This window comes from Triturus cristatus, chromosome 2_2 (genome assembly GCF_964204655.1).
Source record: "Triturus cristatus chromosome 2_2, aTriCri1.1, whole genome shotgun sequence".
In the NCBI taxonomy this organism is placed as follows: domain Eukaryota; kingdom Metazoa; phylum Chordata; class Amphibia; order Caudata; family Salamandridae; genus Triturus; species Triturus cristatus.
Window position 1 is genome coordinate 256,640,759 of NC_140582.1, and position 23,389 is coordinate 256,664,147.

The 23,389-nt window shown below is 43.8% G+C and overlaps 1 protein-coding gene across 2 annotated transcripts in view; it reads right to left on the reverse strand.

The window, feature by feature from the left end:
* Positions 1 to 627: 627 nt before the first annotated feature.
* The window catches only part of FKTN (fukutin), a 141,956-nt gene continuing 119,194 nt past the window's right edge, over positions 628 to 23,389 (reverse strand). For both annotated transcript variants that reach the window (XM_085641299.1, XM_085641298.1), the window contains exons 8-10: positions 19,427 to 19,560; positions 10,141 to 10,268; positions 628 to 4,683 (exon numbers count right to left, since the gene is read on the reverse strand). In XM_085641299.1, coding sequence (XP_085497425.1) covers positions 4,470 to 4,683; positions 10,141 to 10,268; positions 19,427 to 19,560 — 476 coding nt within the window. In that variant the 3' untranslated portion in view covers positions 628 to 4,469. The remainder of the gene's footprint in view (positions 4,684 to 10,140; positions 10,269 to 19,426; positions 19,561 to 23,389) is intronic.

Below are 23,389 nucleotides of genomic sequence, written 5' to 3' on the forward strand. Positions count from 1 at the left end.
GTGAAAGGTTCTGGTCATGCTCTAGGGAGGAGGCACGACAACTGCAAAGATCTAAGGCCAGTAAGCCTTCTGCAGTACAGAGATGAAGGTAGCACATCACAAAGGTGGGGCAAGTCACTCTTAAAAATTAAACTCCAGGTCCTCAAGAAAATTGCAACAAGCATGACCAAACTCAATATGGCTGGTGGTGGCTGCCAGCCATTTAGCTGTGTCACTGCTTGCTTTGTGATGGTTGTTGCAAACATTTATTGTTGTGTAAGCTGCTGGCCCTTCATCCTTCTAAGTTATTAAAAAAGAAAACAAAAACAGTGGCTAAAAGCAAAAATATATGTTTGGGTCCCAAACAGCTCACATTGCGATAGTCGTCACTGGCCCTAAGAAGTCTACTCAGTTTGTGGGTGTTTTCCTTGTGAAAGGACCGAATGCAGCCACTCACAGTTAAGCTACCAATGTCTGAAGTGGGCTCATCCATTGTCTCATGCAGTATATGTATAGTCCCAAAAGTGCCAAAATATATAGCTCCATTACTTTTTCCAGGGATTTCGCACCAATTTGTTTCAGTACAAGGAGTAATGGTTTCCAGTGATTCCCATCTCATCAAATTTTTTAATTAAAGCAGCACGCAAACACTGTACAAAATGTGTTTTATTTGTTTACATCAAATAATAATGTATTTTGGTTTTGGGAGAAAAACTATCCGAAGAATTACATTGTTATGATTTGATGGCACGTGAGAAAACCTTTGTCACAGTATTAGGTTGATTCTATGCCCACTCTCCCATTTGAAGTCAAAGCCCTGGTCTTTGAATCAACCGACCTTCGCTAGGGAAAACAAAGTGTGAAGTGATTCTTAGCAAACTGATGAAAAAGCGTAATTTAGTGCAGCAGTTGGCTCCACTGATACTGTAATGTATTAGCTCATTCAAGCACACAACACCCATCCACCGTAAGCTACCCAATTACACATTGAGCTTCAAAATCAGTTTACTGCTGACTTTGATATCTCTTAAGGGATTAAATGTTTATAGCCTAAACTTTTGGCCAATATACTTTCCCAACAGTGGCGGTCCAATGAACAAAGCACAGAGGTGCAAGAGAGCTGTACGTCTGTTGTAAATGATATTGTGCTATCCTTTCATGCGCAGGGGATGTATAGGTCAATGTGTGAGCTTCACACATCTGAAGCGGTGGTTGCTGCTCAATAGTCTTAAGCTCATGCATTTGGACACAAGGTATGGATTGTAGACCGCATGCTTCCGCTCAGACTAAGGTGCATAGCTTCGTTCTGGGCTTGCACAGACGCGACTGGTTCTGGTGGTGAAATTCATTTCAGCGGCTTACTTTTAGTCGGACTCTCCCAGTGGCAGTCCCATGCTTCTCCCAAGAAGAGCCCTTTGCCATTCTTATGTGCATCCTCAAGATACTGAACTCAGTCTCCTACCCGTTATAGACTACAAAAGTTAAAGTTTTTTTCTTATTCTGCCTACTCTTGAACTATTCCTTCTCATTTGCTCGCTTCACGGGAATATGCCCAATGCCATCATAAGTGTGCACTCGTTAGTGAGGCTAACATTCGTACACTTAATTAGCCAATGATAAAAATCAAACACATTAAATTTACATGTTCATTTTCGCTTCTTCTGTCACTGTCCGTCCTGTTTTTGTTCCTTCAGCATGCCCTTTCTGTCTTTTAAACCCAACTGGCGGATAAACGAGCATTCATCTAGTTGCTACATGTACGGGGGAAAAAAGCCACGTAGGCAGATTTTAGAATAAGGCCAGTGATGTTTTTGATGAAAACAAAAAAACTAAAATGCTCTAGAAATTATAATACTGGGGAAATAACACTTTAGGCAACAATGCAACTAAGTGCATGCAGAAAGTTGTGGTTGGAGGTGCTTCTGCCAGAGAAGACATTAGTTATAACTCTTTCTTCAATACATATTTATTTTCCCGTCTTCAGGAAGTGGCACTTTAATGGTGATGTTAAAAAAAAACTTGAAAGTAGTAGCTGTGCTGACACTACAAACTTTACCATTAGAATACATCTTTGATGCATGAGCAAACCTGATGGTGTCCTGGAAACTATTGTAAATGTCCACTACCCTTTAGTAGAAGTCGATAGATTGGCAAAATGAAAATACTTAATGGCCCACTATTTAACCTAACCATAATTTTTACAAACACATACAGAGGGCGGCCACCCACGTGAAATCACACAAACACAATAAATACCAGAAGTTGCTTAGTCAAAAGCTAAAAACTAGCTTAGCACATAATTGATCAAACACTAAAAAAACCAAAAAATGCTCCAAAATCAAGTACTGCAAACTAAATAAAGTTTTTCCTTAATATAGAAACGTAATCCAGTGTTTCTGAACATAACAGTTATTCGAGGGTATTCAGAATGTTATCCTATTAAACCGTGTCCTTTACATGAACGTGCTTGGTTTTTTTCCTCCCGATATCTGCAGTTTTCAGTTGTTTTCTTCTTTTTTCCTGCAGTCTCCAATCCCAGGTGCCAATCTAGCTCTTTGCTCCCAGCAAGTCTTTGCTCCCAGCCAGTCAATCGTGTTCTTTGCTCCCAGCAAGTCATCTGTCAAATGCAGCTGTTCAGACTGAACCCAGCATCAGTTGAGCTGGAAACAGATGCCACGACCCTCACCAACTTGCCTCAGGATTGGCACCACTTTTTGAGAAGCCATCTTTCCTTTTCCTTGTGGACAGGCATGGTTTTACATTCTGCTTCTCAGTATGTGCCTTCACTTAACCCCATTATTTTCATGATGAAAGAGTTTTAGGAGCAAATTGGTCTGCAATTTAAAAATAATTCACAAATGCTGCATATAGATTTTTCTATGGTGGCAAGGTTCCAGAAAATAAGTCTATCTCACAATGGTATCTCACATAACTCCAAGTCAGCAGGCTGGGGACATTGTAAGTAATTTGTTAGGGGAAACGATATAAAAATCGAATAGATAACACATTAAATATACCATTCACAGAAAACAATGCAAATATAAAAAGGGGAAGTTTCAATCCTATAGAATTTGTGGGAGCTGAAATGAGGCACACTCAATCCAGACTGCTTTCTAAAAATGATATGGGATCACATTCCAGCTGTAGATGACAAGTGCCAAATTTTGGATAACACTGGCTGTTACAATATAATAATAGACGGCAAGAACAAATTAAATCTCATAACTTCAAACAGCTCAAGAAAGGGTGTGAACAAAGTATCTCAAGAAACCATGGCAAATCATCACTAACCTTTCTTTTTTCTTGAGGAAAAAAGAAGCAAAAGGCGAGAGACAATTAAGTTTCTCTATTTAGTTTGTGCATGTCATTTGCATGATCACTAGGCTAATGGTAATCAAACAAGGAATTTCCTTCTGAAAATTTGGCTGAAAATGGGGTTTAGAACAAACCAGTATGTAAACTTTCCAAGTAAAAAGTAAATAGTAAGAGAACAGAGCTTCCTAACTACATGTGTTTTTTAATCATGGTGCATGGACCACAAAGCCACAGTTGCTGTGTAAGATTCACCACCATCATAGGCTGCCCTCTAAAGAACTAGAAATGTTAACATAGCTCTTTCTTCTACTATCCCAGTATTTCCCTAAAAATCTACATCACTGTAGTCACGAACTCCTACATGGAAGATATTTCCATCTATATTTTAGGAACATTGTTTTGGGGTCTCCTGCCTTTAGTTCTTCATGGCCACTCTAGCAAAAGATACTACGGTCTCTCAACCTTTGCTTTAGGGTGCTGGGGTGGAAGATATCCTGAGGCCTGCCGCCTGCTTTCACGATTATTCCACATCTGAAGAGTATTCGTTCAAACCTATGACATATCCATATGTAGCAAGTACTGATATGGTAAAACATTGATTAATTTAAGGCTTCATGTTAAACAATTTAAACTTCGCTAATGTTAGGTCTTGACTGCCAGCAATCCCGAAGTTTGATAAGCTTAACATCAGCCTGGGCAATGTTTGCTTCAGTTTCAGCAAAGAGAGAATGAAACAAAAACAACTAATATTTGTGCCATAAAGCACACAGATTACTTTGCACTTCTCGATCTACAGGTAATGAGATAACCATTTTCTGTTACTTCTAGTATTCCGGTTTCCCTTAAACCATTTGATTTGTATTTTATTCTAACACTCAGACTCGTTGCTGTGGCAACAATGAACAAAGAAATGCATACTGTTTACCATAATGCCCTGAAATCACATTGCAATTTAGAATTCATCGTTTCTCTTAGTTGCAGTAGGAGAAACAGCATCATTTATGTAGCCTTAAGTTCCATCAAACAATATATTTTTAAGACACATGGAAGAATATGAGCGCATGGGTTTCTGTCCAGAAAATCAAAGGCAAAAAAATAAAATAAAACTTGTTGAAATTCTGAGGAATATGTGGCAAGTCCGTCTTTGAATCCAAATCTGCTTCGTCTGGTTACTTTCAGTACAGCTGAATGACGTCATCCCATTCATCAACATGCCACATCCCACTTGGTATCACATTCGGAGGAGAGCTTTTCCAGTCCCACTCCTTCACAGGCACGTCCCAATTTTTGCCATAGTTGGCTTCAATGTAACCAAGTGTTTCACAGGGTACCCGTACCTTTATGTCAAGGAATTCTGTCCAGCACAACGTAAATTTAGGAAACAGGTATCTACAGAAAGATGATAAAAATTATGAGAAATGTCACTGAAAAGTGAGAAAAATATGGAAAATGTGTATAACACAACTACTCATTCTTTTGCAAAGTACAATGCATATCATTATATTAATGAGATTTCTCATGTCAATCAAAAATTCCAAAAGCAGCAGCAGGAGGCGAAAGCCCTCTTTATCATAACAACCAACAAATGCCAACACTTTCAATAAAATAATCAACACTAGACAGGTAATGTTGTCTTTCCTTTCTCCTGACTCTTTGATTTAACAACAGGACATTAGAAACAACACCGATTTGGAAAAACAATTACATATGTAGGTACTTTATAGACATTTCAAAGTACTATAATCAAACTAAAATTCAAGATCCAGACACTTCATCTTCGAATGTTTTTACCTTCATAAAAAAGGTAATTCCAAGAGCCCACTGGTGCATCACCATGCAAGCACACACAAAGGTGGGACATCATTGAATGCTTTTTCTGAAAGAAAAATGATTCCAAGAGGGCCACCCATGCATGTGCGTGTGTAGTGACACATTAGCAGCAATGTTGGCATTTTAATGTACCATTTCACGATGGTCAATGGCCAATTTCAAACACTAAATTAAAAATTAAATTATAGAATGTGCGGTAATCACTAAAAGAAAAAAACGAGAGTCCTGGAAGTAGAGTGCAGCTATCAGCTCCCAGAAAAATAAAAACATTAACAAAAATAAAGTGAGTGTGGAAAGTGACAGGCATCGGCAAGACAGTATTATGCAACTGCAGGGCCCTCACAAACAACTGAAGAAAATAAAATCTGCTAACACAATAACAAGGCAGGAGTGGAGTAACGGGTAAGGGTGGCAAACTGAATTAACTGGACTCAAGAGAGACAAAAGCGATGCACTCCTATAGGGTGGTGACAGAGAATTAAATAAGTAGTTCCCTCAGATCAGTATTGGAAGGCTAAAAATGATCCAGTTAGAAGTGACGTAAAGAAGAAATGCTCCAGGGACAAGAGTGAATTGCAATGGAAAAGAACGTCATCCAATTATGGGCAAAATCATGAGCCAAATCACGTACATTGTTCCGACGACTCTAGGGCCTAATTATGATGACGGTCGAAGTTGTCTCCGACCAACACTGTTTCGGTGAGGGAACTGCCTGACCACAGTTAGCGATTCCGCACACCTAATTACAATGCGTCCGCATATGATGCCCGCAGCACAAGCTCCCATTGAGAAATGGGAGATTGTGAAAATTCCTGCACCGTGTGGCAGTCATCTCACGGGCCTGTCACAAGGTGCAGGGATTTTAAGAGGGGGCACCTGCCCCCCAGGGGCCTAAGCGGAGGGCCAGGGGGTAAGGGGAACCTGCTAGGGGTCCCCAAAGTCACTTTCTGACACCCTTTCCACATCAAAAAGGCTGACATGGAAAGGCAATCAGAAACAGACATAATCCCAACGGCGGAAACGCCATCCTTAAGGGATTATGAGGCCAATCTGACATGCCTATGGACTCCTTGAGCCCGTCGAACTGCGTCGGATACCCCAGCTGGTTTAAACTCCAACCGCCGTCAAGGTTATACAGTGGTCAGACTTTAAACCTACCATGTCGGTCAGAAAGCCTCCAACCAGTGGTCTACCTCGTAATCAGGCCCTAGGTCTTAAACAACAGACAATTAAAGCGGTTTGCAGGCAAGACATAAACATGCCCTGTAAAGTCAACAGGTCTGGCTCAGCAAGTTAGCGCAATGTTTTTTTTTTTTTTTTTTTGCAAGCATATGCCAGAAAGAGAAACATAAAAAGCAAAATGCAGCTACCTAAAAGTAGTAAGCATAGGTTTCCTACAAAAAAATTCAAATGGAAAAAAAATATTAATCATCACATAAAAGTTTCAATAGAGCAAAATAAATGCTTCATACCAAGGAGGTGTACGTAAAAACATTAATAGAAACCATTTTTAGTATAATGTGCAGAGGAAAACAGTCTCTCATTGGCACACAGGAAAGGAACTATTGCCCTTCAATTATTGGTATCTGAAGCAATAATTTAAACACAATAATTAAAAATAATTAAAAAGGATAAATAAAGCATTGGAAAAGTACGTTATGGGCCCACTAGCCCTTGGCATTGAAGTGCCTGTCTTTTAAGGCAGAGGGTCACGTACTTAAATGCTGTCACGCAAAGTGGAAAAGATGGACTGAATGGGTTGATCCACTACCCTGAGCTGAAGCTGGGGTGTGTCATGCGCTTTTCGTTTTTATTGCTTTGAGAGGCTCAAGGCATTAATTTATGAAGTTATTCATATATACGTAATCATTTATAAATACAGGCTGTGTTTAATTCTTTATATAATGTAATGCATTAATGTTGGCTGATAGTGCTTCAACAGCTCATGTTATCTATTCCTATAGTACGGTGTACAAATCGAAGTAGTTTTAGCAAAATGTGTAAGAGAAAGTCATATTTCGCTTTCTTCCTTTACATCACAAATCACAAGACCTCGTTTTTAGGTCGAGCCTAGCGCAGCGTGCATGCGCTTCTCTATGGGAGGCTTATTGTAAGCACTCCCAACTCCCAGAGCTTTTCCCCGTGTTGTTTTTTTTTACGCCCACGCAGTTGATTGGACATTGCGTAAGGCTTTCACAAAAGAAAGCACGCAAATGGCCAAAGGCGTGGGTATGTCCCGCCTTATCTTTAAATGGTCCCTCCCATAGCCCATGTGTCTTGGGAGCGAGCGCAGTAATTAGCGGTACGCACTGTGCCAGCTGCACGGTAGGCTGCATTACAGTATCAGGTTACTTGTACTAATTTCCCCAGCACTGGCGCTATGACTTTCGCGACCGCGCTGGTTTTCCTCCCTCCACCCAATTTGTTTCCAGTCTCCTATGATGGCCTCTAGTTCGGCCAAAAACACGCTCGCCTCGTGTACTGTTAATTCTTTTAGGAAGTTGGATGTTTCCATCGCAGACTTGTGGCTTCTGTGTATAAACTGCCTTTCCAGTGTAAATCCTGACAAGGAAATGTTAGTGTTTTGTGACGATACCACCTACTCCAGGGATTCCAGCATTGGAGGGGCAGCTTCCTTTTTAGAAAAAAATCCAACGGGGAGGGACTTTCTGTGTTTAACAGATCAGCGAGTGCACGACCCCTTAAATATTCTGCCATTTTAGGTACTTGACAAGAGCGAGTTACGCACAACATTCAACTTCCTCTAGAGTTTTGAATGAAGGGCAGTCTTTTAAATCTAAAGGCATACTAGGGATGTTAAAAATCAGATTTCTAAAAATTTAAATAATAGGGTCAGTCTTTCTACAGGCTTAAGAGAGATGACAAAAACAGAGGAAAAGGCAGTTTCCTTACTTTGACATTGCAAAAAAAAAAAAAAAACCTCTTCGCTTCCGTAAACATGATTACATTTGCAGGTGTTTCCTGGCCCTGCAGAGGCGTCCATTGGAGACATGTCTTGAGTTTTCCGTGTGGCATGCACACGTGCCGGTTCTCTTCCCTCCACCCAAGAGAGTTCACCGATGAGCGGTAGCTCTGGTAATGTCTTCTGCACTCAAGGCCCGAGGACTCAGTGAGCGGCTCTGGGGCTGCGAGCTCACAGGGCGGAAGAGTGCTGGCTGATGGGACTCTCCTGAGACCGCCTTTTAAAAGTTGTCAGCGAAACTTGAAAAGCGCTGGGCCTCTGCTAATGCCCCAGCAGCATAAATGAATTTTAAAGATGTGAAAAATAGTCTGCCCCGTAAACCTCTGTAGTGTAACTAACTACACATGTATGACGTGTCTTGCTGGCCATCATTTACTACTGCGTGTCACCTGAACCCAGTGAAAATGGGGGCAGCCGCCGAGCAGAGGATGAATATCCAAATTATTAGGTGTACTCGACCAGTTTGTGTGTTTGTATAACTGTACACTGAAAGATTTCTATATAACAAGCATTTGCAATGCAATAGGTCTCGCATTTACCCAAGATTGAACCATTGACATTGCAAATAACAATGCCTTTTATTTTTGTTTTTAAAACATACATAAAAGGCATTGTCATTTACAATGCCAATAGCTTAAACTCGCGTAAATGCGAGAACAATCGCATTGCAAATGCTTGGAATAATAACTTTGAGAACAATATGCAAGTCTGATAAACGGGTATTTTGGGGAGAAAGGATCTTCAGATTTCCAAGAGACATCGAGGTTGCAGACACTTGCATAAAGGTCATGCACCAAAGCTGTTGGAGTGATCTGTCTTATTCCCAAGAGCACGAGTGACAGACATTGTCTTGCTTCCTACAGCAAGACTGCTGACTGAGAACATAACTAGAAATGAGTGACAAGCATGGCTGTTAAAAAGCCATCTTGTAAACTTGTTCTAAGGGACTTCTTGTAAAGATACATATATTATGTAGTGCCTAGGGATGAAGGGATTCCATGATACCATTAAAAAAAACCCGATTCAATCATGGATTCAACATCATGAATCTCAATTGCCAATTTTTCCAATTTTGTCTTTTGCATTTTTCCTTTTCATCATTATTTATATTTCAGCAATAACGCAAATTCATGTAATCTGCACTAGACCTAGGCTTTGACTCCTAATAAAGACTTTTTAAATATTTAACATTGATTTTTGTGTGACCATCTGTGAGGGAAGGGGCTCTAGCAATCACTCGGAAATGATTAGGGATGATCGTTGCACAACACACATTATCTTCAGACAAGTTGTGGGTGGTGTCTTGATCACAGAATGTCTTTCCTGCTCGTTTTGGTAAGCTGGTTCATACTTGCGCTTAACAAGAAGTTCTAAAAGTCTATATGGGCCATATTTACAAACGAACTTACAAAGGTTGGGGGAGCAAAATGTTAATGACAATTGACCAGGTATATGGATGAAGAGGGTTGACCCAAATTCTATGTACGAGTATACATTTGCTTTTTTTTATATTTGACTTTTTTGATGAATTGAGACTGGCGAGATAGAGCTGTCTCCAGGCCAGCTCTAAAAAGGTAAAGGCTCAACCAGTGGGCCATATCTGAATGCGTAAAGTGACAAAGGCGTATGGTAATCACTGGCCATATTGTTATAGAAGGAAAAAATTGAAAAGTCAATGTCAGGAGACAACCTGAGTCCCCAGTTAAGAACTGGGCTGGTTCTAGGGATTAAAGGGCTACATTTGTGACCAAATACATGCTGAATGACACTGGGAAGCACATGCATTGCAGACTGAGTGGGTGATAAGGTGGATATGCATATACTAGGGCCCATCGCAAGGTGGATACATTCACGTTTCAGGTAGCAAAGGCACAGAAAATCTATGCTGCAAAACAAATTAGTGGGAAATAATACACATTACCCGTCATCCTAAAACTAGTACAGGAAACTACAATAAAATTGGATTGTGGAGGAAAATAGGCCATCAACATGATTATATCTCTCTCATGAAGTACTATAAATGTTGCACTCACTTAAATTTTTTGCCACTTTTGGCCTGGGTGCCTCCATTCCATACGTGGTCCACTTCTTCATAGAAGAAAAAAATATCCAGTTTCACATCGTCTGCTCCCTGAAACGAGAGTTCCAAGCTGTCCTCTACCTGTAGGTGTAACCAATAAATTGTCATAAAAATAACATTTTCTACGAAAGTACGATTAATAACAGTCACATGCACTGTGTATTACTTTAAAGTAACCAATTTAACTAATAAAGCAACAGTGCAAATGCATTAAAAAGACACTTAATACAAAGGAAGAAATACACTGAAAAACAACTATGAAACATCTACCCTTCTCACGACTACCAGAGTGAAAAGCAAGAATTCAAAAAAGCACTAGAACACCCAACAAATTGGTATTTACGTGCTTTACTTAGAAGAAACAAATTGTGTGCTTAAAAATACAAAGTGGTAACATTTACTACCAGCATTTTCCATGGATTCAAACGGACTCAGCATAAGTTTCCAACGCCTGAAGCTGCATGCTGAATGTGTCTACTGACCCTCCTACAAATGCAAGGGCAGTCGATCACTTAACCATGTCTTGCTACATGCGCATCATCTGGCCTGCTAAGGGGAGCTGACCCAGGAAGAATTAGGTATATAACAGAGAGAACCTACTATAAGAGAACACGTCAATGAATGTGGGGTTTGGAGACTTTCACCCTAAGAATCTCCTGCCACCTCGAAAAGCATGGTGTCTCCATTATACTGTCTGGGACAAATGTTTATTCACACCATCTTTCTTTTTGTTCACTGGTCTGTCCGCCCCCCCCCCCCCCCCCCCAAAAAAAATCAAGCTTCTGAGAGAACAAGGTTTTCTCATCATACACCAGCCAAGGTACCAAATCTGACAAGCCCACCTTAATAACTTTAGCAAGGGCAGTTAGCTATACTCCTTTACAGTTCAGGAGAGTTCCTGCCCCCACATAAGCACCAGTAACAAATAGCACTTTCTCAGAAGTACTGCACTGGGAGAGCCCCGAACAATTCAAGTCTTGCAGAGTGTTGGAAACGGGTAGCGTGGTGCAGAGCGGGTGGGCCAAACTCTGGAGGAAATGTGCAAAGCATCCACGCAGTACACACAGGCGACACACAAGGCACACTACAAAAAGAGACGCTACACAAGTTTGTGTGAAAATAACTTTTGTATTGTTAAAACACAGTATGTTTGGTAATCTCTACACGGCGCCAACTGGCGCTGGGTCAGAAGGTACAGGGGGGAATTATATACAGGGCAGGGCCAATCGGGCCCCTGCCGGAATCATTGCGACATAGAAGACAATAAAAATAAGTCCATCAGCCTCAAACCTGCAAGAAAATCATCATGGCATAACATTAAGCAATAGTCTGGGACACCTGTAATAAAATCATCATGGCATTCCTCTATGCATCACCAACGTGAGTGACCCCTGAGGCCGAAATTAAGGTAGGCAGTTAATTGACACATCAAAACCTGGCATCTAAACATAGCGCTGCACATAGCAAATCAATAGTGCTTAAACCCATGACATATGAACATAGCGCTGCACATAGTCGATCAATCGCGGTGCACATATGGCATCTTAACATAGCACTTCAAATATGCAATTCAGTACAGCGTTCAACATGGCATACCAGCCGGACATTACCCACGAGCCTAAACCTGTGGACACAAAAATTTAGGCAGAGTTCCTGTGGCAGAACACTAACAGCATAAGTCCCCAAGGCAAAATACCAACGCTGTGGCTCTAGGGAAAAGAACCCCGTCGCATCATAAACACAGGGATAGGGTCCTTAGGCCTCAATATAACCCCATCGACAGGGACATCAATCATGGGCACCACATTCCGGTGAAGAACGGCACTCCCCAGCGAGTTGGTGGTCCCCGACAGTACAGTCACGGGGGGAGGCCCCCCCCCCCCAAGACAACACTGGGGCTCAAAGATGCCTTAATCGACGCAGCGACCCGCCACTGCGGCGTCGCTGAGTAGCCCCTGGGGCCCTTTGGCCCCGCCTGTAGGGGAGTCTCACGGGCTCCTGAGCAATGCCGGTGGCGCGTTGCAGCTGCCCACTGCCAGTCGGGGCAGCTGAGGAAACCGCGCTGGCACAGACACTCCCGGTGTCTTCGGGGAAGGCCCAACGGGGGCGGGCACTGACACTGTGCCCTGCTGCCCCCCACCTCCTCCTTTGACAGGCCCCCACTCACCGGGGATCGGGTAGGTGTCCTCCGCCTCTTCTGGCTTCACCCGGGCCCCCTCAGAACTTCGAGGCAGACTCCGTGAGGCTGCAGACGTCGGTGGGGGCGGCTTCTCCATCCTCTATCCGGGCAGCACTCACCGGCACACTTCTGGCCGGGGACAGGCACCGAGGTGTGCCTTGACTGTCCCCTGCTCTTTCCGGACCTCTTCGGCCGGCTTCCCTCTCCACGACAGCCAGCACGGGGGGAACACGCGGGGCTCTCCCTTGCACCATGGGAGCCCTGCCCTCCGTAGCACACCTCCGGACCTCCCGTCCTTCACCCGAGCCCCCTCCAGGGACCCGGGACTTCTTCCGCGGGCTCTCCTTCACTCCCGGGAGCCCCGCTCGACCAGGCAACCCCTTCCTGCTTCGGCTCCACCCCCCCCCCCCCGCCCCCCCGGCGATCATCAGTCCTTCCGGGTCGCCGCAGGCAGCGCGGCGGCCCTCAACGACACCTCGGGTCGCGGCAGGGATTTTCGGCAGTTTCTTTTTGCGGGGGCAATACGGGGTAGGCTCCCGTTTTCACGTGGAGTGCCACTGCGGGGTAGGCTCCCGGGGAATCGGCATCATAACCCCGGGGTGGGCTCCCGCTGGGATGAATAAAAACACCGCGTGGCGGCACACACACGGGGTGGGCTCCCGATGTTGTAAATATGCGGCGGCGCCACAAATGCGGGGTAGGCACCCGCTCCGGCCTCACGCAGGCAGGGAGGAATCCCCCCACGCGGGGATTTCAGATAAACCAGTTCTCCTCTCCTCCCAACGCTGTGGGGGCCGTGGATATAGCGCTTCCCAGGCGCAAAGTAGCAGGCAGCTGGGATTCCCACACTCACCAGCAGGGCACAGTCACTTAGGATTGTAGCGCTCACCGGATATAGCGCTCTCCTTCCACAGGCAGCTTGTAAATAGCGCTCTCTCTCCGCAGGGACTGCAGTCAGGGTCCCCCGAGGCGCTTGCTGGTTCCTGCGCCCTGGGTTGAGGGTTTCTTAAGGGGGGGAAGTTGAGTTGGTGGCTGAAGGCAGACTAATTAGTCTCTGCCCGTCGTCCCTGGGTTCTCCTCTCGCGGGGCCAGATCAGTGGGTTAGTTCAGGATCCCTCACTCACTTAAAAGGCAGCACCTAAGCCCTGTCACTTTCAGCGGCATAGGTTCCTGACTAAGCCCTACCGCCTAAAACTCCTGCGTAGGTCTCTCCCGGTCTGCGTTGCCCCAACTAAAGCTTTCCCTCGCCCTGGGGACAGTAGAGGGGGTAGATAGGCTCCGGGCCCAGCACACAGGCCCATGTGGCGGTAACCCCTGGCAGCAGGTCCCCTCTCGCTCAGGTCCACCCTCTGACTGAGCACATGGCAGCCCAGCTCCGCCCTTTATACGCCCCTCACCCCACCTTCCATACAGTGCCAGAAGCTTCTAGAAGCGTCTGGGGAGACTGGCTCTAACTGGCCTAGGGGGAGGGGTAGAGCACCCTGGGTGCCAGGCTTCCCTCCAAAAGCTGGGGTTGCTGGGAAATAACGACTAGACTGTTAACCCAGCTCAGTCGGACGGCACAACCACACAGCTATGGCATCCATTTTAAGTTACATGTTTAAAATGGGGAAACTCAGTCTGCGTACATTATCGCACAGCATTCAATCTATGCATTTACACATTATGTGATTTCCCAGAAAAGTGAAAAATTTCGGGGGAAAAGGGCCAAGTCCAACACAGAGGAAAAAGACTTTTCATTGGTGTTCAGTTTTCCCATACCGTCATCATTCTGTTGCATGCAATGTTGTGTATTCTGCCTGACTCTATGGGAGAGCACAGGAGCTGTGATTATGCATTAACCTCTTTATTTACTAACACAGCAGTTGTGCCAAAATCCCAAGTAAGCTAAATTAAAAGCAGAGTAAACCTCCGAAGGTCAACCAATCGGTCTCCTCCATGTAATCCCCCAAAAAGCTATGAGAAGATTAGGCTCTTCCTCTTTCTTTGCTGCTCAGCAGCCAGAGAAGCGCTTGTTTTTTTCACAACATATGAGGGTTGTGTCGTGGTATGAACCTAATGTCATAAGCTTGCTTCCGCAGATTGAGTGATGCTGTGGGACTTCCTACCTGGGTGTGCTTTCCATGCTCAATCTGCATGTATTTTCCAACAGACTCCTTAGTAATAAGAAGACACCCCGAGCGGGCCGGTCTCTGATCGCAGGCGGTCTTCTGCCCTCTGCAAACATGGCTGTGGACACAGAACAGGGCACACTTAAGACCTGTGCCATGGCCTCTGAGCACTGGCTGATAGGAACGCAGTAGAAGCCGGATGCTAGGATGAACGCTGAGAGAGAACCTCTGTGAAAGAAAAACACATTTCTGTGCCTACTCCCATTCCCTGAAGCTCATGAGGTTATGTCTGTGTGTTTTTTTACTCTCAGACAGTAGATGACTGGATGCAATGGAGAGGTGTGGGTTGATGAGGTAGATGGCTAGGAACACCCCACCTTTGGCATGGTCTGTCAGACGTGTTGGATACATCATTGCAGAAGGCAGTACCCAAGTGCTCAAACCACTGAGAAGCAATTACTGCAATAGGTGCCCCCTTAAACTGAGCCTTTTCACCTCGTCAGCAGCTCTGCAGGTGGGAGAGTACTCCGGGAACATCAGTAAGGACAAGAAAAAGTGAGACCCCTCACCGTAATGATGCATACAAGAGGCACGAGAAAGCACTAATGGGAAGAAAAAATAAAAAATAAAAATAAATCACATGGCTTGAGTTTAGATCTCTCTGGCAGGAGGTGGACTACTCAGGTGCTCTGGGTACCCTGGGGTCCTCATATCCCTCCCTTCTGTGGGTGATTCTTTTGACACAGAAGGGGCAACATAGGTTTCTTTGGCCAGGGTTAGTACCTAGACAAGCTATGGCATCTATCCAGAGTGAGAAGTTATTCAGAGGAGTAGACACCCCAGTGACTAACTGGGGTGTTAGAAAGGTAGGACGAGGAAATGTTCAAAGCAGAGAATATCGTCCACACCCATTTTTCAGGACTGGCTCCAGCAGTGAAGGTGGCAAGATATGTCTAGATAGGATCCGTCAACCATTAAAGAAGAAAGTCAGAAGCGCCCGGGAGCAGAATGTCTTCGTCCATTCTTGGACAATAATGGCACCCAATATATTGATGTGAAAATGGCCACTTTTCTGGAAAAAGTTGTTAAAAAAGGCATTGATCACTCCTGTAGGTTAAGAAAGATAAGGTTCTTCACATAGAGTAATGTCTAATGAAGAGTCTGCATACATCTCGTGAGCCTGAGGTGTCGGGACAGTCCATCTCCCCCAATATTCAGTCCTACTAGACGCAACAGAACTTCTGCTTTCGCTGCTAGACACAACAGGACTTCTGCTTTCTCCGGTATGCCAGCTGTGCTATCTCCACTCAGAGAAGACAATTCCTGTTGCTGAAGATAAACACAATGTTCAGGGACTTTACTCCCATGGCCTGTTATTGAAACATTTGTATGTATACATCAGCATGGTTTCATACCTGGACCCAACACCACTGTACACATACAAACACTTCCATTTTCTTGTTTGATGCTGCCAACATCATGCATAAACAGGCCAGAAAGATCTTTTTCAACATTGTGACTGGCATGTTTTTGTGGAGATCAAGAATGGAGACTGTTCTTCTGTGACAGACTGCTCTCTGGAGGAAGAACACAATAAAGGAGTGAGAACTTCAAAGTGGACAACCCCCAGAACATGAACTTCAAAGACAGACACTAAATCACAAGATTGTCTAGGAATGGATGATAAAAAGGGAAGCTTAGGGCTGCCACATTTGAACACTGAAGCTATACACCAGCGTGGAGTAGCTCAGCATGAGTTCTGTCTGTTGTGACCAGGACTAGGGAATAAGGGTTTGCTAGTCTCCCATGCTGGGTTAGAGGACATCACCCAGGAGAATCAAGAACACTCACTGGGAGCATCAGCCTCTGACTGACCTCAGACCAATGAGCCCTGTGAGGAGAGAAAGATTGCCTGGAGGGAGTGAGGTCTAGTGAGGATCCTACTGATAGGATCTGGGGGTGAAGTGTGAGATTCTGGTCAGTTGAGAAGAGCGTGCTGATTGAATCATCTGCTTGTGTGTGCTGTGCGAGACCCAAATTCCAGGTGGAGGCAGTGGAGAGGACTGGACCACCACACTAATTGGGTCATCTGCCTGCGTGCATCGCACAAACTCCATGATGCCAGGAGGGGTCAGTTGCTGAGAGACTCTTGTAGCCTACTGTTGTGAAGGGAGAGCAGCTGCTCTTGGTAGTGCTGGGACCCAAAAAGGATGTCGCCTTATCGATGCTGCTAAGGGATCCCTGTATGCAAGGAGGAGATCACGGAGAACAGTAAGGTCCATCATCCTGTGTGTGCTGTGAAGACCCCTGTATGTCAGGAGGGGCCACAGTGCAGAAAGAGGGGCTTGCGCCCTAAGACAGCATGCAGTCATATGGGCATAGCAGGATGTGCCTGCAGAGTTGGAATCAAGTTTCACCTGTCTTGAGTACGGGACCATCCGATACCCTCCAACAGAGAAAAAGACTTACCACCAGATTGGAGGAGCGCTATGGCGTAGGGGTACGTGGGCCAGGTGCTCAGTGCCCTTAGTAGGCCGGGCCCTGGGACATGTGGAGTAAAAGGCCTCAAACAGCACGATTGGACCCAGTATCTCCAGCTTGCCCCGTGGCCTTCTGAAAGATGTTGTGACAAGAGGAAAGTCCTCAAATCAGGAAGAGGAAAGTGAGAAAGACAACAAAGCCATCCAATCATAAGCAATGGAATTAGCTAAAACTCACTCTACTATATGTAATGTTCAAGAAATAATAGGTATCAAACAGACAGATAATGCTTTCTGTAGAAGAGGCAGAAAAGAGGGAGTGGGCCCATCCTAAGTTTAAAAGTTACTAACTTGCATTTCAGAGGATGGTTATCCCAAAGATAATTAAGGAGTTCACTAAAGTAATTCTCTCAGAGCTGGTAGAAGACATTCCGGTTTCATTTTAATCACACACTTAGCAGTGTATTGCAAAAGAGGAAAGTTACATTTTATATGCTTCAAGTAGTGTGGCACAACTATCACCTGTTGCTCCTGAAACTTTACTCTATTGCAGATCTTGAGTGCCCACCACCATGGAGGAATCAGAATTTTACAAGAAATCTTACTCACTCCATTACGGAATGGGAAATTATTAGAATAAGAGAAGTATTCCAGCAATGAGGGACTGGGGGTGTTGAAATTGTTTACAGAAATTGGAGATTGTGGTCTCCTCTTTAGGAATAATTTTTACAAGTATGTCCAATGTGAAGCTTTGCAAAAGGAATCATTAGGGGTATGCACTAATCTGCATATGAAGTTGCATTTCAGATACCAAAGAGATATCCATATATGAGCAGCTCAGTAATGTCATAACACTGGAAAAATTATCTTGGGGTTGGTTTTACTAAAGCAGAGTGTGAACAAATTAACAGAAGAACTCAGTGTTGTCATAAACCCCCCAGAGTTACCAATTGCAGAGAACTTTGGTAAGCCGACAGGCTAGAAATACTAAAGGTTATGTTATTTATGGGATTAACATACAGGAATTGTGTCTGATGACTATTGCATGTTTCTCCGATGTTTCGCTTAAGAGATTTCTGCTGCTTTCAGTAGCTGGGATGTCCAGGAGGTAAAAACAACACAATGTATAATTCCAAAAGGGGGTGGTAACTGCTGTTCTCTCCCCCACCAGAATTAACAGCCCACTCGGGTTGAGCTCTCAAGAAACGAAACCCCAAAGCAGGCCCCTATACATTGGATTTAAATCCACTTGATCTACAAGTGTCAAAATCAGGGAATCCATTTGTAATGGATCGACCTGCCTTGATCAAGAACAGCATTAGACATTTCTCACTCTATCCTGGACAATCACCTCTTTGCATGCAAAAAGTTTGCTCCTTCAGTGACTTCCTCTTGCACACAGTTGAGGGAAAGCTCGTCATACGTTTGAACATGAAAGTCTAGCAAAGTGATTGTTTAATTACATGCAGGATCACCATATTTATTTTCTTGAATAGTGTGAAAATAGTTGCCTCTATCCAGGACTTTAGGAGTTAGCTGATTGGTACGCCATGTTGGACAACATGCACAGACAGTTAGCTCATATATCCACATGACAAGTGCTCAATAAATAAATAAGAGATGATAAAATCAAGTATTAGTGTGGAGTTATTGCCTTTGGTCAAGGTTAGATTAGTAGGTTTATCTGACACTACATTCATGCACTATTCTTAGGCCATGCTTCAAGAGCAAATGCCTGAAATTAGGATCATCCTTTCCTTTGGCCTCATTAAGCATACAGATATTGGGACATTATAGAGGTTTTGGGGTGGGGGCTGGCAGTGGAGGAGGTTTCGTCAAGTCTAATCTTAAAATAACCAAAGTCAATAAAATAGCCCATAGCTAATATTTGCACCCAAAGTCATGTTCATAAACATTCTAGCTTCTTCAATACAAGGCAAGTACGAGTAAGTGCATACATATTATCAACATGGAACTGTGGTCCAACGGAGACACTTAAATTCTACTGTATAGTTACTAATCAGTTCAGCATTAATTTGTCGTAGGCTCATATAATTCTATGCAGGTTCCGACGCAGTATTGGTCTTCCTGAAGGCAATGGACGATGTGAAGCTGGAGTGGGAGCTAACCTAATTCTTAAATATTGTCTCTCTGATCAGCAAATGACTTCATTTTCAGCGTAATACCATCATGTGATGTCACACCAGTGTTTCTGTATTATGTGATGCTGAGTGGGACCGAATCTTATTCATGCAGCTTTTTTGAGACCCTTCCTGAAACAAATTGAGATAAGTTCTTCTTGCAGGTCGGAACTTCAACTCCTACAGCGTCAGTTTTGCTTGTATTATCACAGGTGAAAGCTTACAGTAATTTGACCCTTTGTTCAAGTATCTTCTCGTTCATTTCAATTATGACTGTGGAAAGGATGGCAAACTCAGCTCAAGCGTATTCAGGAGTTGTAGTACTAACCTTGCCAAACTTGTGTTTGAGAGGAAGGCCCGCCTTCTGGAAAGCCGGAATAATATCAGATTTATAGTCCTGGATAAATATCCCCAAATCAACATCTTTACTGTACGGAATAATATTGCACTGCCTGTACCAACCTAAAAAAAAAAATAATAGCCATTTGAGTAATTTTTTTATATTTTAAACTGTAACCTGTTTCCTTACCATTCCTTTTAGAGGTCATCATTTGGTGGACTGTACACAGAATGTAGACACACTTTTGTGATATCATTGCAGGACAAAGTCCACATTTATGATTTGTATGCAGGAAAGTCCAATAGAATGCAACATCTAATACATTTCCAAGCCATAAAACAGTAAAGATTCCAACCCAGAGATGTTCTAACATTTTTCTTTAGTCAACATTTTTAGAAGTTTAGAAGAAGGAACATTATTACATCCGATCATGATCATTTGATCATTGAGAACAGTATAGTTTCCCACCAGGGGGTCTTGAGATTTCAAAAGAGGTGGTTGATGGGTGCTCCTGTCGCCAAAGGCTCTTAAATCACACAAAGGCAATCTTCTCTGATTAGTCAACCTGAAGGCCCAAATGGACCAAAGTAGAAATGAATGACGGCACATCATTAGAGGAACGGAAAATAAGGTAATGCTATTCTCGAAGTGTTTAAGTCCAGAACTAGCAAATATGCACATCCACACTATTGCTAACATTCCCGCTTCCATCATTAATGCTTCCTTTCCAATTGGGACAGTTCCTTCCTGCTGGAAGCAAGCCATCAAGTCCCCTCTACTAAGGAAACCTACTGCAGACCCCTCTGTCCCTGTTAATTTCCGACACATTTCCCTTGTGCGGTAAAACAAGCAGAAAAAGATGTTGAGAAACAACTGGTTGCTTTTATAGACACAAATTCTCTTTTTGCTGATGCACAGCCTAGATTCCATGCTCATCATGGAACTAAAGTAGTTTTTATAGCAGCCATGAATAAGCTGTGGATGGTACAAAAAGGGGCGGAGCCGTCTCACTTGGTCTTGCTATATAGACTGAAGGATGCTGGCGCCAGAGAGGCTGGACTGGCTAACTTCTATGAGGATGTGTCCAGGAAGTTCCCATCCCCCTTACTCATCTGCATTTTGAAAGCATGACAGAGGTGTACTCCAAGGCTCTTAAAACCAAGTGCTATTATTTGCCCCACCAGCAAAGCATATCATATATTTTAATCTAGATCCTGGATTATTCTTCGACTGGATAGGAACTCACAGTCAGCTCAGACTGATGTTCGCTCAGGTGTCTCTGCTGCATCTTCTTGGATGAGCAGAAATTTCCTGAAGCTTATCTCCGATAGGACACTGGTTCTAATTATAGGGGGTGCCTGCTTATTTTGGTCCCAAAACTGGTGGCCATCACCAGTAGGTCCTTATCCCAGTCCTGTGGCTACGACTTTGTTTTTATTTTTGACGACAAGCTGGACTGTTCTTCTCAAATTGCTTAGCTCACTTCTTTCTGTTTCATTCACCTCAGACGTTCGAGGAAAATACTATCTCATCTTCCTACATATTCTCAATTTATGGTCATTCACACAGCTGTGGGCTTGAACATCGACACCGACACCCCACTCTTACTCTCACTGTAGACCAGCTGCAGAAACTACAACTCGTTCAAAGATTGGCAGTAAAACATTTTATTTTTAGATCTCCCTCATTGCGTTCCCTTTTCACAACTTCTTAAACATTTTCGCTGTCTTCCCATTGCAAAGTCATGCAGAGATAAGAACCTTTGCATCTGCAACAAAGCCATGCGTTGTGCAAGTCCATTATATTCTACAACTATAATAGCCAAAGACTTAACAGCTTCTGGCACTCACGCCAACACTTCTGGCACTTCTGTGGTATCGAATGCAAAGGACATGGTTTCAGAATGGGGAAGCCTCACTGAAATAAAGAGTGTTGGGAAGTTACTTCTTTTTGGCTGGGCAGCCCCAGTTATTAATTTTTTTCCCTGATGGTAATCTAGAACTCTAACACTGGGACTCTGCTATACAGTGCCCAGTGTATGTACTCTGACAGCTAAAACTTGTCAAACTTGGTTTAAAACCTGATTGGCCCATTTAGCTTTCCTATAAGGCCACAGTATAAAGTGCGGAAATACAACTGTGGCATGGAAAGCTAAATGACGTTTTTAAAGTGCAGGACCTATATTGTCATCCACTACACTGGCACTGAAGACATGGCTTCAGGCCTGTCAGCAGCAGTTCGAACCTTGCCGCACATAAGTGTCAAATTTATCCTTTTGACGGGTAGGAAAACCTGATTTTAAACATTATATAAGTCACCCTTTAGTGCACCTTGCTGCCCACAAGGTAGGGTGCATAAAGTTTAAAAGCATAAAGTTTAAAGTTTAAAAGCGCCGGGACACTCTTTTTGAGTAGCCGTGCGCTATATAAAAGAATAAATAACATAACATAACATTAAGAGTGGAACATGTGTGATACTAGAAATGGCATTCTTCGCCAGTGACTAGGCCCAAAACAACCACCACTGGTCAGGCTGTAACTGGTGCATAGGGAAAGGTCGAAATATAAATTATATACTTTAAAGTTTTGACCTGTACCAGCTACATAGCCATTCAAAGACTTATTTTATATTTATTAAAACTCTGACCCAATGGTAAAGTAGGATTTGTATTCAATGCATTTGAAATGCAACATTTAAGAAGTTACCCTTGACCTGCCTGAGCTTTCAGAAGGCTAATTAGCATTAGCCTCTGCCAACTCCCAGCCTTTTGTCAGCCCTTACAGAGATAGGAAATTCCTCCCAGGTACCACACAATAGGTCATGATTGGCAGGTCGAACTGAATGGGATGAAATGGCCCATCTAACCTCAGCTGAATGGTGAGGGCAACCATCCTTGTCGTACAACAGTGTCAAGTTCTGCCGGACTGGTTTTTCCAAGTCATATGTAAAACTTTGGTGCACTTGAAACGGAGCAAATAGGATTCCAGGACAATTCTTGTGTATTCCTTGTCCGGGTGCTGCAGGTCCTTCTAGACTTCTGCATCCTGGTTTGTTGTGGGGACATAGCCTGCTTCAAACTGGTTTTTAGTGTTAGATGTGGTAGGATACTACTGATTAGCATGGTGCACTCCCCTACACACCCACAACACTCTGAGCCCCAGATTAGTGTGTCTGAAGGCCTTCGCCATATTGAAAATGCCCTGGCACAAGGTATTTTGAGACTGTTCGTGTCAAGGCAAACAGGAACTACTGCTAAAGTGAGGAGAGTTGGCCCGTGAAAGTTTACCTCTTTGGTTAAGGTGTTCCCACAAGTCACCCTCACCCATTAGCTGGTCCCAAGCATACATTTAGAATCCCCAGGAACCTTCCTCAGAACATTGTTTGGACCACCAGAACAACAGAAGGGGACCAGACCAACTGTCAGTGATCTGGGAGGAGCTTTGAAGAACTCACCCTCAAGTGTCAGTCGGTTGACTTCCTGTGTGGCTAAGGGACACAACAAGCTGTTGTAGGCTGTTCCGAGAACACAGCCAACCAGTGGCAACTGGACCGGACACTGCTGTGGTACCCTGCCTGACCCCTAAGTGCCCTCCCCTGAGGTCCTGAAGGCCTTAGAAGTGTACTCCTGTGGTATTTTGGCAGCAGAAGAAAATTTGGAAACTTTGAAAAACATTTCTTCCAGAGTTTCAGGGGTACCAACAGGTAAAAGTATTCAACCAGCAGTTCCACAAAGATGGACTGTATTTCAGATTTGTCCCAGCCAGGCTGACAACGTCCCATTCTGCATTGGGATTTAGAAACATTTTCCACGAGAAATCTTCAAAGCTCCTGAGGGACCAACCTGCTTCAAGTATCCAGCCTTTGGTTCTACTCTGGTTGCTACTATTTCAGTGATGGCCCGCTCCAGGAGAATTTTTCTTCTTAAAAAGTAACATTGTATCTTTCTGCATT